This window comes from Phyllobates terribilis, unplaced genomic scaffold (genome assembly GCF_046119375.1).
Source record: "Phyllobates terribilis strain yellow unplaced genomic scaffold, ASM4611937v1 Scaffold_4__5_contigs__length_816908805, whole genome shotgun sequence".
Taxonomy (NCBI): Eukaryota; Metazoa; Chordata; class Amphibia; order Anura; family Dendrobatidae; genus Phyllobates; species Phyllobates terribilis.
Genome location: NW_027362764.1, coordinates 702,944,568 through 702,961,550, shown reverse-complemented (window position 1 = coordinate 702,961,550; position 16,983 = coordinate 702,944,568). Strand labels below are relative to the sequence as shown.

The 16,983-nt window shown below is 41.3% G+C and overlaps 1 protein-coding gene across 3 annotated transcripts in view; it reads right to left on the bottom strand.

Moving 5' to 3' along the window:
• The window catches only part of VPS13B (vacuolar protein sorting 13 homolog B), a 1,155,013-nt gene that overhangs the window by 449,095 nt on the left and 688,935 nt on the right, over positions 1–16,983 (bottom strand). For 2 of the 3 annotated variants that reach the window (XM_073679614.1, XM_073679615.1), the window contains exons 26-30: positions 16,210–16,378; positions 16,000–16,114; positions 10,515–10,656; positions 8,152–8,566; positions 7,066–7,177 (exon numbers count right to left, since the gene is read on the bottom strand). In XM_073679614.1, coding sequence (XP_073535715.1) covers positions 7,066–7,177; positions 8,152–8,566; positions 10,515–10,656; positions 16,000–16,114; positions 16,210–16,378 — 953 coding nt within the window. Of the gene's footprint in view, positions 1–7,065; positions 7,178–8,151; positions 8,567–10,514; positions 10,657–14,151; positions 14,219–15,999; positions 16,115–16,209; positions 16,379–16,983 lie in introns of all 3 variants that reach the window. The other variant, XM_073679617.1, reaches the window with a different exon arrangement.

The following is a 16,983-nucleotide window of genomic DNA, read 5'->3' as shown; positions in this document are numbered from 1 at the left end:
TAATTTTCGGGGGGCGAGGTCCATATGGGGTCAGTAGTGGGGGGTGCTGGTTCATCTTCTCTTCTGGGGCGACTGTGTGGCGGTCCAGCAGCACCTGAGGAGGAAGAAGAGGACGACGACGAGGAATCAGAAAAATAAAGAAAGGTGGGATTTTCGCCCTCGCTGTCAGTGTCGGAGGCAAGAAAAGCGTATGCCTCCTCCGCTGAATAGCGAGTTTGGGATGAGCGGGACATTTTTTTTTTCTTATTTATGTGGTGCGTGTGTATCAGTACTTTATTTAGAGTGTGTGTGTGTGTGTGTGTCAGTGTGCTTGGTGTGAACTTTTTTTTTCTGAAAAAAAAGAGAAAAAAAGGAACTACTTTAGGTGGTGCAAACAGCGAGCAAGAGTGCGGATAGGTGAACTATGTCACCGATCAACATGCGACGGCTGCTGGGTGCACGCTCGGATGTGGTGCAAAGGTGGGGGGGTGTAAAACAGCGAGCACGAGTGTGGATCAGTGATCTGTGGTCACTAATCAGCGCTCAGCAGCCGCAGAAAGCACGGGAAAAAAACAGATAAAAGTCGAGCTATCAAGTACTGATCAAGTAATGATCGGCACTTGGTGGGAAAAAGGGGGATAGGAAGGGGGAAAGGAGGAGAGGGGAGAGATGGGGATTGGGGTGAATTAGGAGGGATCAAAAAATCCTACTTACAGTTGTCGTCTTTCAGATGTCTGACGTAAGATGTCTTCTGGAGCAGGAGCTGCGATTGTGGTGTCACAGACTTCTGTGGCACCGCAAGGCCCAGCACGGCGCACAATCAGACAACGCGACCGCCCTATAGATAAGAAAAAAGGTTAGTTGAAAAAAAAATTGTAAAGTAGAGAGAGCGAGTGCTGATCGGTGATTTGCGTCACTGATCAACTCTCGGCGGCCGCTGGATGCACGCACGGAGATGGTGCAAAATGGGGGGGAAGAATTGACAGGGACAAAAAAAAGTACTGAAAAGCAGCGAGCGTGGACGTTGATCAGCGACGTAGTCACTGGTCAGCGCTCAGCCGCTGCAGGACGCACGGAAAAAAAAAAACTGGGGAGAGGGAGATTGGGGTGGGAAGGGGGGTAAAAGGAGGGTGGGGAGAGGGGGGGGGGATAGGGTTGGATGAGGGGAGAACAGAGATGGACTTACCAAAGTCTTCTCTGTTCTTGTTTCAGCAGCAGGATCAGCAGCAGGTTCTGGAAGAGGCTCTGGAGCAGGATCCGCAGCAGCAGGACACGGAGCTGGAGACCCAGGACCCTGGAGACCGCAGCAGGATGCCAGAGCAGGAGACCCAGGACTCTGAAGACTGCAGCAGGACGCCGGAGCAGCAGCAGTGACTAGAGCAGGTGAGAAGAAGGTCTTGTGGTGTCACAGAAGATTCTGTGGCACTACAAGGCCCAGCACAATGCAGATTAGTGTGACCGCTCTGTACAAATCCTCACCAAGTGTGAGGATCTGCAGGGCGGTCACAGGGGGGTGATAGGGTGGTGACAGCCATGTCACAGTCCAGTCACCACCCGGTCAGGTACTCTGATTGGTGCAATCGATGATAACATCAATCGCACCAATCAGAGATGGCTGGGGCCTGGGCACGCACCACTGGGGGTCACAGGGAGGTGACAGGCAGATCACAAGCCGGTCACCGCCCTGTCACCTGTGTTCAGATACTCTGATTTGTGCGATCGATGTCATCATCGATCGCTCCAATCAGAGCTGGCTGGGGGCTCTTCTGACATCACAGGGGGTCATGGGGCGGTGACAGGCAGGTCACAAGTCGGTCACCGCATGGTCCCGCTATGATCGGTGCGATGTGATCGGCGATCTCACCGATCATAGCAGTTTGGGGCCAGGGCTGGGGTCTCCTAGCAACAGCATAGGATCGGTGCTCTTAGGAGCACCGATCCTATGCTGCACATCACAGTTTCCGGCAATCTGATTGCAGGAAACAGTGAGAAATGCTGTGATTGGCTGTTCAGAATTGAACAGCGAATCACAGCGATCTTGGTGCGGGGGGGTGGCGACACCCTCCGAGATGCCGGCGCTATCTACACTGAGGTAAGCTGGCGCCGGAAATTTAATGCGATCACCGTGACCGAAGTCGCGGTGCCGCATTAAAGATAGGGCGTACGAATACGTATCAGGCCCATAAGACCCAGGGCACAGATATGTATTAGTACGCCCAATCTCTCTTCTCAGTAGAAAGAAGAACTCAGAGCCACAACCAAAGCCACCAGAGAAAAACATGGCGGGATTGGATAGATTTTCACTAAACTAATTTGCCTCCATCAGATAACAGTCCAATGTGGACCTCCCGACAACCCCCAACTAATAGATGACGTCAGGGAAGCGAAGGTTCTGGCCTGCTAAGCTGAATCTTTCATTCTTCCTGGAGATGACCACAATTTTCTAATACAAAACATAGGAGCACACGGCCATTCATGTATATGGGGAAATCGGCAGTGATAGATTTCGGCAGAACAACAGCTTCAAAAGAAAATGAAGGCCCCTAACCTTACATTGACGATTAAATTATTTTTTTCCGTTGATCCACCTTTCTACTCTATCCTTGCTGGTCTCTCCATCTACCAATTGCTTGCACATAATGTTACACCTTACCTGTATTCCCCGTTTTCCTATTCTATCTCCACTCTCCCTTCTCCTTCCACCCACTTCCCAAGTTACAGCTACCCAGGTCACATGAGCCACTATCCAACTGCTCTTATTGACGTTATTGATTGTTTTCTACTCTTGTCCTGAAAATATGAATACAAATTACATTTTGAATGGTGGTCAGTTGCTATGGGTAAGTAAGTAGGCAATTTTGGGGCTTTCTTAGAAATTCTCTGTGTTGAAGCACAATTAACTTACCTACTAAGACCACAAAATAAAATATTTATTATTTGTAATCTTCACATCATGTAATTAACAGAAATGCAACACTTAATTAGTCCCATACGTTCTAGGACACTTGACATTACTGCTCATGTGCCACATATGTATAGGACGAAACCTCTCTGTATGATTGCCACAATTGCAGGCAATTTTCCTACATTTTTTAAAACTGCTGTTCTCTGCACTTGACTTTTGACACCTGCTCCCTATATACCAATGTCATTTCTTACTGATTACATATATATACTGCACTGACTGTCAGAAAAGATGAAAAGGGCCATTACAATCGGTATAGAAACAACAAAATACTATTATATACCCTGATGAGAAAATCAAGAAACATCCTCAAAAAGGCCCTACCATTCACTGATGTCCCACTATCTCCAGATGCAGTGATGACATCCCACCACAAGGACAAAGGACCGCTGCAGCAATGGCATCCCGCCACAAGAACATGTAATCGCTGCAGCGATGACATCCCGCCACAAGGACATGTGACTGCTGCAGCGATAACATCCCGCCACAAGGACATGTGACTGCTGCAGCAATGGCATCCAGTCACAAGGACATGGGACCGCTGCAGCGATGACATCCCGCCACAAGGACATGGGACCGCTGCAGCGATGACATCCCGCCACAAGGACATGTGATTGCTGCAGCGATGACATCCCGCCACAAGGACATGGGACCGCTGCAGTGATGACATCCCGCCTCAAGGACATGTGACTGCTGCAGCGATGACATCCCGCCTCAAGGACATGTGACTGCTGCAGCGATGACATCCCGCCTCAAGGACATGTGACTGCTGCAGCGATGACATTCCGCCACAAGGACACATGACTGCTGCAGCGACGACATCCCGCCACAAGGACATGGGACCGCTGCAGCGATGACATCCCGCCTCAAGGACATGGGACCGCTGCAGCGATGACATCCCACCACAAGGGCATGTGACTGCTGCAGCGATGACATCCCACCACAAGGGCATGTGACTGCTGCAGCGATGACATCCCGCCTCAAGGACATGTGACCATTGCAGCGATGACATCCCGCAACAAGGACATGTGACCATTGCAGCGATGACATCCCGCCTCAAGGACATGTGACTGCTGCAACATTGACATCCCGCCACAAGGAGACGAGATTGTTGTAGCGATGACATTCCGTCACCATGAGAAGGAGATGTGATCGCTGCAACTATGATTCGCGATAGTGATCTGCCGAATTGCCAAGTTGGGACTGGCAGGTATTGGTTAGCATTGGAACGAGAGAAGTGGGGCACTGCTGAGGTTGATATCGCTTCCTTATATATAAGGGATGCCCCACATCTCCCATTACAATGCTACTCAGTACCTGCTAGTACACACACACACTTTTTTTTGTATCTGCTTATTTTGTAATTTACTTTTACTTCCAAGACAACTTCTTTAACCACATATAACTGATCATTAACTGAAAACCTGGGAAAAATCCAAACAATATGGAACACAGAAAAAAAATGTAGAAAAGTGGGAGCTGTTGACGAACACACAGTGATACTTTTGAGCCCTTCCTACTCTCTTACATACAAAGTATAATACTGAAGAAAATAAGAGGTGAAAGAATGAAAACCTCTCTAATACTCTTCAATAATGGAAGTCTACTGTGTCTCCAACACTTGGGCAGAGCTTTCAATCAACTTACATATAGTTCTCTTCAAACTGCAGAGGCGACTGAGGAAAAACTCAACCGGATTCTTTGAAGTTGAGCTAAAGCCATTAAACCGTTAGCCCCCGGGCAATAACTCACGGATCTCATCAGCTCGGCCTTTGAACTTGAATGTTGCTGCCACAGCGTTGGTGTAACGTTGTGTTGCTGGCACTTGCCACCTCCATAAAAAGTCGCTATTGTGATTTTTTTTTCCTCCGCTCACGATACATGATACAGGAAGTGAAAAGATTGTCATGTATGAGAATGTGAATTGTTTATACTCTGAAAAGTATTTCATTTTAACAACATCTGTTGAAGTTCAGTAGGAAGCACTTTAAGAGCACGAAAGCTGCCACATCTGAGGAGCAGACTGGCTTTTACCAGGAATGGCTGGATTACACAGCTGACTTTTCTCTGTGACTTTTCTCACTTGGTACCACTTACGTGCGAGCTTTCAAGTCTGGCGATGGTGCCAATTCCATTCAATGTCATGTATTATTTCATTGAGAACTTGATTACCTCTATTTGCCAGCCTCTCTGCCCTTGTGATCAACATGGTTTAAATCAGGAGGTGACAAAAACCAGAGCACGGTATTTCACAGAAAATCAGTAAACTGTGATTTTTCCTTTAGAACTTTAGATTTTTTTTTTCCAGCTTTGATCCAAAGTAGCATCAACAGTCCTGTGTTTCAGATGCTTATATTTAAAGTAAAACAATATATATATATTTTTTCATTCAATAAAGCTAAAAAGGGCCTAACCATAACAAGGTGTTGCTGTCAAGTCCTTTGTTTGAAGTACAATCCTATAGGAAGTAACGATATCACGCAGATTTACACGAGACAATTATGACAAAACGAACCATTTACACCTGATGATTTTTGGGTCACGTCACTCTACATCTGTTCACAGTAATAATATTGAGCATACAGATGATATAGTCATTATCAAGATCGGGTAAGTGCCAGGCACAATGCACCTAGAAATTTAAGGCTGACGCCAAACTTTTTAGGATCTAGAAAAATTACAATGAGTAAAAAAATGTTACTTTATAAACAAAAATGTTAAAAAAATCAAGAAAAACAAAAACAAACAAGCCCACATTGATAACATTTTGAAAAAAATCCCATTATCCCAAATGGTGAATGCCAATGTCCGGGGGGATTCACTGTCTTAAGTTTTTAGCTATGTGAAATAAGGAAGAACCTTTTCATCTCTTTTTCTACTGATATGTTGCCGGATCCAATTTTAAACTTTGTGGCTTCAAAAAGACTGAGAATTTTTTGCTTTGGAGGTAGGATAGTTCTCAAGCGGAGATCTTAGAGACTCCATCACCAGAGTTCTCAGATTGTGGACTGCACTGGTAAAGTAAGTTTGCACTGGGTTCATAGGAGTTTTGCCCTGAAATTCAACATTTCATTTAGTAGCATAAATGGATTTTGTAAAAGATAGGTTCTGAAAGCCTCCTGACATCACACAAAACTGCCCAAAATTTACATGAACCTTAGACGTCCAAAGCTAAATGCACAGTCCACATTTTCATTAAACATCATAGTTATATAGTTAATATGATTGTAAAAAGACAAATCTCCATCAAGTTCAATCGAAAGAATGGAAAGAACAAAGAGATGTGACACATGCACAACCAAAATGTAACATCCGGTAAACCAAGAAAAATACAAATTTTTCCCTACTGAAGCCAACTGTCGATCCACTGGAACAAAGATTCAGAAAAGAACTTTACACATTTACAGAATTATTTCTGGAATTTTCTTCTAAAAAAGCATCCAAGCCTTTTTTAAAACCACTGCTAGATCCTGAGCTCAGGTATTCCACAGATGAATACTTTTATGGTAAAGAAATCTTGTCTCCTCTGGAGATTGAACCTTTTTTTTTTTTTTTTTAGGGGATTTTACATGAAACAGCTTTTGACCATATATTTTTATGGGCCATTTATATACTTGTACAAATTAATCATGTCCCCGCTTAAACATCTATCATCAAGACTAAATAAGTATAATCCTTTCAATCTTCCCTTGTAACCAAGATCCCCCCAAACCTCTTATCAGTTTTGTCCCTCTTCTTCATACTTTTTCTAACTCCCGGACATCCTTTCTATGAACTGCCCAGAACTTAATTGCATATTTCTGATGGGGTCGACCTAACGCTTTGTAAAGCGCTGGCCTTAAAAATCACTGATTGACGTCTTGGTTCACAGTGTTCACATAAGAAATATACAACTTTTAAATTTTGTTATATGGATAGTGCCTTAGGTATTACTGTATTCCCTTTTAGTGTTTGTGTTCTGTTCTGTTTTGGAAATGGAAAATGTATTGAAATGGTATTTCAATTAAAATTATCTGATTTTAAAAAAACACTGATTGGCATTGCATGTCTGTGATCTACAAGTACACCCAGAACATTGATAAATTGCTATTTTTTATGAAATGTGCTTCATCTTTACTTACTGATAAATATCCTTTCGTAAGACACTCCGGCTAAGAGGGTTGTCTGCTTGTGGAGCCATGGACACAGAGGCAATCTTTAACACCAGCGTATCTTCACTGATATTCTGATTTGCTGATGGTCAGAACAAAAACATGTAAAAAAAACATATTCCACATAAAGGGATGTTCTACATCACAAAGATCACAAAAAAAAACAAGATAATTGTTCTAATAAGAAATATCAAATGGGCACTCAAATATGGTGCAGGGTCTTGCCGCACAGAGAGGCAAAATGTTTGTTTCTCTCTGCAGTATGTCATTTCTATCACCCTTGGCCCAATTTGGAAAAGGAAATCTTCAACAGTATTTCATTATTAAATAGCAATGTGTATTGGACTATCTACAGATGTGTTCACCTTTACAACTTCTTACACTTGGTTTTGGACCACAAATTCACAACTATTAGGTGGCCACAAATAGACACAAGATCTAGATATATCAAGACCAGCAATTTTCTCGTCAGTCTTGATGAGTGAGTGTGGGAGTCAGACCCTCCGGATTGATTAAGAGGCATGAGCCTCTTAATGAATCACTAGGGTCTAACAAGTGTTGTGTGCCATGCTAGAAATCTCACTCCAGTCTCAGTCTCTAAGATTTCTAGCTTGAGGAACCCCACTTCTCATAATCAATTAGATGAGCTGTGGTGTCAGACCCCTGTCAAGCCCCAGCTCTGCCCATTTTGGCACAGCTGGGAGAAACTGGCCTGAAAATACCAAAAATCGCAACATTTTTACACTACTCGGGAGATGAGCAAACATTTTGCAACTTTTGTAAGCAATGTAAGCCAGAACGCTGGCAAAATTGCTTTGATGAATTAGGCCCAAATTATAGGCATATTATGACATTGTAGTACATCTTCATGCTTTTTTTAAAAATTTGCAGTCTCCCATCACACATCTCAGGATATGTTGAGCCACAAGAAAAGGTAAGAAAGAACACATCTGTAGATCTTCATAGAAGCAACTTGGCTTGCTATTATGGAAAATATACTTTTGGTTGCAGAAAACCAGACCCAAGACTAATAAGTGATGAAGCCCTGATACTAACCTCCTATATGCTGCTGCGTTTCTTCAGTCTTAGGAACAAAGACTCTGATGACGCTGGTATTGATGTAAATAAGAGGCAGGTTGCGTGAAGTCAACGTGTGTGATCTCATGGGTTGTCCAGGAGATTTGTGTTTTTCTTTTTTTCTTTGTGGTCTACTGACATCAAAAATAGTTGAAATTGCATGAAGCAACGGGAAGAAGAGGACAACATCAAAAGCTTGTGCCGAAATTAGGATCTCATGAAGAAAGTGAGGGGAACTGTCTGTGGAACCCTCAGAAAGTTTTTGAAAACTTCTAGAACTCCTTTCATTTCTGGTGGTCAACTTGTGACGGACATTCCTGGTCACGGCTTTGGTGTAAGTTAGGGAAAGAAATCCATGCTGCTGATGAGAACTCTCTAAAAGCTTTGCTGTAGTCTGTGACAAAGAGGAAAAAACAGCTGGACAGTTAAAGGACATGAAAAAAAATATTCTACAAATATACAAAATACAAAAATATAGGGTACATGGCCAATAAAACCCTTCATCATTTATTAGGTGTTTTACTCACTTGCACTAAAAACAAAAAACAAAACTAAATTTCTATGTGTCATACTCTTGAACTCACAATGTATTAGAGAATAGGGTTGGCAGTTCCCTGGTCTTACACCTATAATCCTTATACAGGGGCATAGCTATAAGGAATGCTAAGTTATCAGTCACATCTCGCCCTGGTATAAATATTCAAAATAGTACAGGGTAGATGAGAGCGTATTACAGATTTTGCATTGGGGCCACTTAGGAGACTTGAATCCTCATAATCCCCTAGTCTCTAATAAAGTAATTTGGATAAGTAAATGCTTACAATTAAATCAGAACAAAAAACATAATAAAAACAAAATCTATTTGCATACTACAGAATATACGATAAGCCCATTTGCAATTTTGAAACTTAAAGGGGTTTTCCCACGAATGAAAGTTGATTTTAATCAATAGATCTTGGAATAATAACTTCCACAATTGGATGTGTTTAAATAAAATGTTCCTGTGCTGAGATAATCTTATAAATGTGCCCCTGCTGTGTACTGTGTAATGGCTGTGTCTGACCGTGCAGGGACATGGTCTGATCATTCCACATCTCCTGGGCAAGGGGGGAAGCAAAAGAGTATACAGACAGGACAGCAGGGGTCACAGCTGATTCTTTTTTTAAGGTAAACAATTTCACTGCCTGTTTTTAAACAATGTTCCACTTCAAAGAAAGAATCAGCTGTGATCCCCTGCTGTAATGTCTGTATACTCTTGTTTCCTCCCCTGCCCAGGAGATATGGTATGACCAAACCATGTTCCTGCACGGTCAGACACAGCCATTACACAGTACACAGCAGGGAAACATTTATAAGATTATCTCAGCACAGGGACATTTTATTTAAATACATTCAATTGTGGAACTTATTATTCAAAGATCTATTCACTAAAATGAACTTTTGTTCATGAGAAAACCCCTTTAAGAAGTTTATCAGGGGTGCTTTACTAAAGGCTAGAAGGAAACTGCAGAAAATAGCAGGATACCAGCTTTGTAAAACTCCCATAAAAGAGATACATCAAGATCTGCACTTAGAAAAACTTTAAAATAGCATCAATATCAACAAATCAGAAAGGAGATCATTGGGTGAGAAAAGGGATTTTTAGCAGTAAATGTGCCATTGAGCAGCTGGTGAGGTCAAAGGCTGGGTTCTCACGTAGCAATAGCATGCTGAGTGACTAATTACCATGAAGCAAAACTGTGCACCTTTTACTGTGAAATTCAACAAGTTTTCAATGTGGTTATTTGCTGGGCAGCACTAGTTTTATGGGTTAAACATGTTAATAAACAGCCATCCAAAAAAAGTATTGCAAAGCCATGGAAGTTAGCGGTAAAATGTGCACAGTTTTATTCCCTGGTACTTGCCCCCATAGCAGATTACTGCTAAGTGTAAACCCTACCTTTTAGTAAACTCATTAAGGCATTCACTTATCAAAATCACATTGATCGTAACCCAATGCAAGCTAAATATACAAATAACGATATGATCATTTGCGGAAAAATATTAAAAATTAAAATAAATATTTTGTTTTCATTTAATGATAGTTTTGAACCTTTAGTTTACACATATTACTATTGGATAAGTCCATTTTGAAAATTCATTAAAAAATTCCTGAGAAACCATACATTCTCCATCCATAAAAATCGACTATTCAGCTAGATCATATCAATGTGTGTATTCAGCTTAAGAACTTCCATTGGAATGAAAATGTAAAAACAACAAAAAAAAAAACAGAAAAAGAAAAAAGAGGTGATAAAATTCAATCAAATACAAAAATTTCCAACAAAAAAATGATTTCTTACAGAAGGGAAGAAGCCAGAAAAGTTACTGAAAGGGTCCTGCTTGCTGACGGGTCGAACCAAAGTGGTGCGTCTGTTCAGCTTCTCAGTACATGAAAGGAACACCCCGCCATACTGGCCCAGACACCAACAGTTTTCAACGAGGCTTAAAGGATCAATAGGAAAATAGAAAGGGGAGAAATAGAGAAAAAAATGCAAAATTTGAAGCTGATGGAAATTTTTTGGTTTTGCCATAACGATGTTGACACCTGCTGGGTTGCAAAAATTGGTAATACATTCTAATACACAATGGTTCCCACCCCCCACCCCAAAAAATGATAACCTACAGTCGGGCAGAGCCATGTTGTTGGCTCTAGTCAACTGAAAGACCAAACATAATGATATTCTATAAGAAAAAGTCTGCAATGTTGTGTATAAGATGTATAGTACAAAATTAAGACCAGCTGTAAAAAACGTATTTGCCATGCTAATCAAAACATTAACGTATAAGATAATGTCATGCAATGCTGAAAAGATGCACGAGGATCAATGAAGCCTTATATAATTCCTTATTGCAAAGAGTAAGAGAACTGTAACATTTCTTCCCACTTTAAATGTCTATTTATATTAAAAGGGATGTCTATTTTCAATATATTTTGCTAAAGTCTTGTGTCTTAAAGTGAATTTCCATAGAAAGACCTGAAAGTGCTCATAGATGTTCACTTGCAGAATCTTTGTAAAAACTTTCCCTTCAAATATCAGCCGGTTATGCTACAGAATTTTTACTAACAAGAATTTGTAATCGTTTTCTGCCATGATACAGATATAGCGGAGGTGCACTAAAGTCATTGATAACTGCTTCTATATTATACGTGAAATAGCTCAACTGCAGAGGCTGCTGTAATTACATGACTTCATTAATTAACCAATTTTCTCTACGGACACCTTTACAGTTCTCTTAACAGACATTCCTAATTTAGGTTACATTTTCAATTTATTTAATCTCAACGTATCTAGTTACTCATGAAGTCAACATCAGCAGGGAGGAAGCAGAGAATAACATCTGCTCCTACACAGATCAATCCTCAAATAAATGAAGTGTGCAACCTAAAATTAAATAAGCATGATACACTTTTTTCTTAACTATAGTTTGGAAATATGAATTCACGCAGTTAACAAGACTTATACAATATATTGATGGCCTATTGAATCCTTATCAGATCACTTAAAGAGGTTGTCCACTACTTTTACATTGATGGCCTATCCTTATAATAGTTATTCCCTTTAAATACATAACATAGAACTTTTTTCAGTTAATCAACGGAGGTACGCTTTACTACAACAAACCTTATTAGGCTAGTTTTTCCAAATTTTGTGTAAAGTAGACATAACCATTAACAAATAGATCAAAGCAGATCTGCTTGATAAGCAAATATACAAGAGACAGTAATGGTGTTGACACTGTGATTAGTATATACTTATCTTCTAGCAGCATTTTGTTTTCAGCCCTGAATGACATTATACAATGAGTAATTTGTAAAGTATAAATACCATGGACCTATTTCTGACCATTTACACGACTTTATTTGGCATGTGTGCTCAAATGTACCCAACGTTCGGCAATCCAGCAAGTACAGGCCACCGCTGCTCAACCAGAGGTTATAAGCATATGAAGAGATGGAGGAGGACGCTGATTTTGAATTGTAGACTTATCTAGAAGCTTGATTAGGCTCGTGACAACTGATTCCAAGAATTAGCTAAAGGTCTGTAATGCTCTTCATGGAGATGTCATCCTATAGAAGGCTTTAGGTCACTGGCTTGGAAATACAATTCTCATAATGCTGTTATATACTATGTATCGATATTAGAAAACATAGGGGTTAGTCTCGTACAAGCCGGTCAATAACTTATAGTCATCTAATGGAGGACAACCACCTGAAATGTAACAATAAAGGTTGGGCTATAAGCACCACTGATAACTATAAAGAGAGAATCAAGTAAAAATGTTGTCAATTGTCCTCTACTGATCCTGAGTTGTATTATCCAGAGGTGGATGACATGGTGGCTCAGTGGTTAGCAGCACTGGGGTTATGGATTGAAATCCCACCAAGGACAACATCTACAAGGAGTTTGTATGTTCTCCCCGTGTTTGCCTGGGTTTCCTCCCACACTCCAAAGCCATACTGATAGGGAATGTAGATTGTGGGGACAGTGATGATGTCTGCAGAACGCTGCGGAATATGACGGCGCTATATAAGCGAGCAAAATAAATATGTAAATAAAATTCCAAATCTGCCGCTTGCTATCGAGATAGAAGTGAGCTTCATACATTCAGATGATTTTCACTTTGCAGAACGAAAATTCAAGCTGGTGATTTATTTTATTTTAATTATTGATATAGCACCAACAGATTCCACAGCGCTGTGCAAAGATTGTGATTGTACAGAGGTGGGCTCTGCTCCCATTGGGGTTCACAATCTACATTCCTATTTGACCTACATGTATGTCTTTGATGTATGGGAGGAAAGTGGTGGAAGCCTACACAGATAGAAGACACAAAGGCCCTCATGCATGAAAGCTTTTCCGCCAGGAATTCTAGCATAAAAAGCTTTGAAATGTCGCAAAAATTTTGCACAATAAAAAATATTGCGATTTCTGTCATTTGCGCCCAGGTTTAACAAAGTGAGCTGAGATGGAGTGGGCATTGGGACTTCACAGCTTGCTTAGGTCGGACGCAAACCCAGGGCCAAGTGAGCGGAGCTAGGGTATGGCGACCACCAGCATGCAAAATTCATGAGAAACACCAAAGTTCCTTACACCACAAATCTTACAGAAGTCACTGAATACACACCCCCTGACCCCTCATCAAGATCAGTGTGAAAAATGCCAGTCTTGATGAATTGGGGCCAAAAACTCCATGCAAACGTTTTTGGTCAGACTCAAACCCAGGTCCAAGTGAGTGGCGCTGGGGCAGGGTGGGGCATGGCAACCACCAGCTTGCAAAATTAATGAGAAACACTAACGTTCCTTGCACCACAAATCTTACAGAAGTCACTGAGTAGACCAACCTGACCCCTAATCAAGATCAATGCGAAAAATGGTGGTCTTGATGAATCCGGGCCAAAAACTACATGCAGATGATGTTCTTGGTTGGATTCAAACCCAGGGCCACAGCCCTGCAAGGCAACAGTGCTAACCACTGGTTTGTTGGAGCACTTTGAGGCCAGCAAAATCTAACCTATGCTGCAGGGTGTAACTCAGGATCATTAAAAGACATGGACATTTCAAATAAAACTATTTTGTGCTGATTAATTCTACATTTAAAGCTCTGTTCGCATTGGCGTCATTACAGCTTCCATTTATATAGGAGATATGACTGCGATTCTAAATCCCATTAATTTATAATGTTTTTTTCTGTGCTCCATGTAGATTTTAGCATATAGTGCTGCAGACCACTACTAATGCAGTAAAAAATACACAAAACTTTGATGAATTGGCAATGACGCCAATGTGCTCAGAGCCTTAATGGCAAAGTCATGTTCAATGGTGCACAGACCTCAGCAGAGTGATTCGTGAAATCAGATTATTTAGGGTGAAAAGATCACACGGCTCAGATTGTAGGCCATCACTTTCTATAACTTAGTGACTACAATCGCCTCACCACATTTTTCTCTTTGCATTGTAGGAATATCCCAAGAAAATCTCCTGATTGCCAGCTTTCACCTGGCCTGGAATAAAATGTTATCACACGTTACCTACGTCTGATCAATGAAAACGAAGACCATTTAGAAGCTAAACGTTAAGAAGATTGCTCAACCCTCCCCTTCAGCACCTCATATGTCAGGCGATATTACACACTGTAAACGAGAGCATACATCATTTCATTGACTTTCTTGGGTTGAATACACTTTGCAGAACCAACACCACATGGAGAATTAGGAACACATTAGCGGAAGGATGAGCAAAAGTTGTTTTCAGGAAACTGGATTACTCCCGTCTTAAAATCAATTTATGATGTCAAATAACAAGCAGATAATGGGAAACAGGACCCGCACTAGTTTCTAATTAACAGGTTGTGAAGCTCAATGTAACTCAAGGCAGCCAACATGCTATGTATTAGGATCTCCTTCAACGAGACAAATCGCAGGGCACTTTAAGGACAATGTTAAAAGTATTGGCGAGGAAAACAAAAGTATAAATAACGAATGCAGCCCGACGTGCAGTGTACCCGCAGGGCAAGAAGGAGGGGAGATCATGTTATCGGCAAAAGACATGTCTTGTGCAACATTAAAACGTTGCGCCCAACCTTAGCAAGTTATTGTCTATTTGAAAGATAGGCAATAACTTGCCGATTGCTGGGGGTCCAACCATTAAGACCTCCATTGATCCCGAGAAGTGGGCTCTGAAGAGGTCTGTTTTAATGGAGTGATGGCTGTGCCAAAGAGAAAATAGAGTCTGATGGGTACGTTTCTTTTGTCATGCAGACACACACATTGCTTTATCTTTTTTTTCCGATTGGGCTCATTGCTGACATGAAGGTGCACAAGACAGTTGCAGTCATTGCCTGATTTCATGCATTTCCAATACCATGTTGGAAAATTTAAGGTCTCTTAAAAAGTTTTTCCCCAATAGGAAAAAAAGAAACTTCCGTCATTTTGTCATTGTATTTTAGCTTTAGGCTCCGCTTTTGCTCAGATACAAGTATCACTGTAAATAAGGAGCTAGAGCAACCTGTGTATTTTTCTAGGGTCCATAATCTCTTGATATTATAACTAAATGGCGAATAGAAGTACGTGCAACCTGTGATAGGTATTCAATGTGTGAATAGCTGCAGTGACCAATATTAGACACGTTTTCCGATCATATTGCTAGGATATACGATCACTTAATGGGGTTGTCTGGGACTTTTACAATGATAGCCTATCCTTAGGATAGGTGATCAATGTCTAATCATCTGATCAGTGGGGGTGAGACACCTGCCTTAGGATAGGTCATCAATATCTGATCAGTGGGAGGTGAGACACCTGCCACCCCAAAGACTAGCTGTTCCTGGTGAAGACAATGGCCGGAAAAGCTCAGCTGCAGAGCTGCGCGGCACAGCTCTGTCAACTGCATAGTGCTGAGTACTGCAATCCCCTACTAATCAGATATTCATGACCTATCATAAATAAAAGCCTTCAGTGTAAAAGTCCCAGACCACCCCTTTATGGATTTCTGGAGGTTTGTCCACTGGGACTCCCATAAGAATGAAGGGGAACTGAAGCAGTGTGGTTCCCCCTTCATAGCCTCTTAGTTCTGCACCAAACTTTTGCTGGCCATATTCACACTAATGGAGCATGTTGCCAGGAACACCAATTCCTTAATTCGCAGTATCAGTGAGGATCCCAAATATCAAACTCCCAGTAATCTAAGAGATGGCATATCCAACCGACTGAGAAGGGATATACACCTTAAATTCTGCATTCAGACACAAAATACCCTTGTGTGACTGTAAATATCCCTGAGCTACCTGCTCCTGTAATGGTCAATGTTAAAGCTTTCAATCTTGCACTTGACTTTAGTGTACACATCCTGGACATCCACCGAGGCATTGAGGTCTTCTAGCTCGCTGACAACACAGAGCTCTGCAAAAACACAGAGTGCATGTTAGACAAGGAATACCTGTTTGGTGACAATAGGGGTAAATAGTAATGTGTTACTATAATATAATGGTTCATACTTGTGCCTTTACATGTAGGGTCAGCAGCAAATAGCTTTATGGTAATTTTGGGTAACATCCACTGCATCCACAGACTGACTCGGCCACTTGACACCCCAATGTTACTTGTTGTTTGCTCAAGGGTAATCGAGTCAGAGAAGGGGGATTCTGCAGCTTGTAAAGAATCTCCCTGTAAAACATAACAAGCAATTGTAAAATAGTTGATCAAATATAAAAGTTACATACAATGGAAATAAAGCATATCTGAAATATGAGGAGCTTGGACAGTACTCAACCAAAGAACACAAATAACTGCTGACAGGAAATCCTGATGGACACTACTAGTACGCTCTAACACTACTAGTACGCTCAGACACAACTAGTACACTCTGACGCTACTAGTACACTCTGGCACTACTAGTACGCTCTGGCATTACTAGTACGCTCTGACACAACTAATAAGCTCTGGCGCTACTAGTACGTTCTGACACTACAGCTTAGGTATGTATATTTTCACTTTTGACATACTAAATTAATACTTTTTTAATGACAGTGTGAAAAAGGAACAATTTAAAAAACCATCACAGGTCTGAAGAAAACATTAAAAAGCAGATAATAGGGTTTTTAGAGCGCATTTTGATTAAATTGTTTGAGACCATACATCAAGGCCTATTCTTCATAAAACACCCTACATCTAAAACCCCTCATACACGTTAGATGGTTGCCGGACGATTGTTTGTCCGGCAGCTATCTCACCTGACTCTCCCATACACATGAGCAATCCCTCTGGCAAGC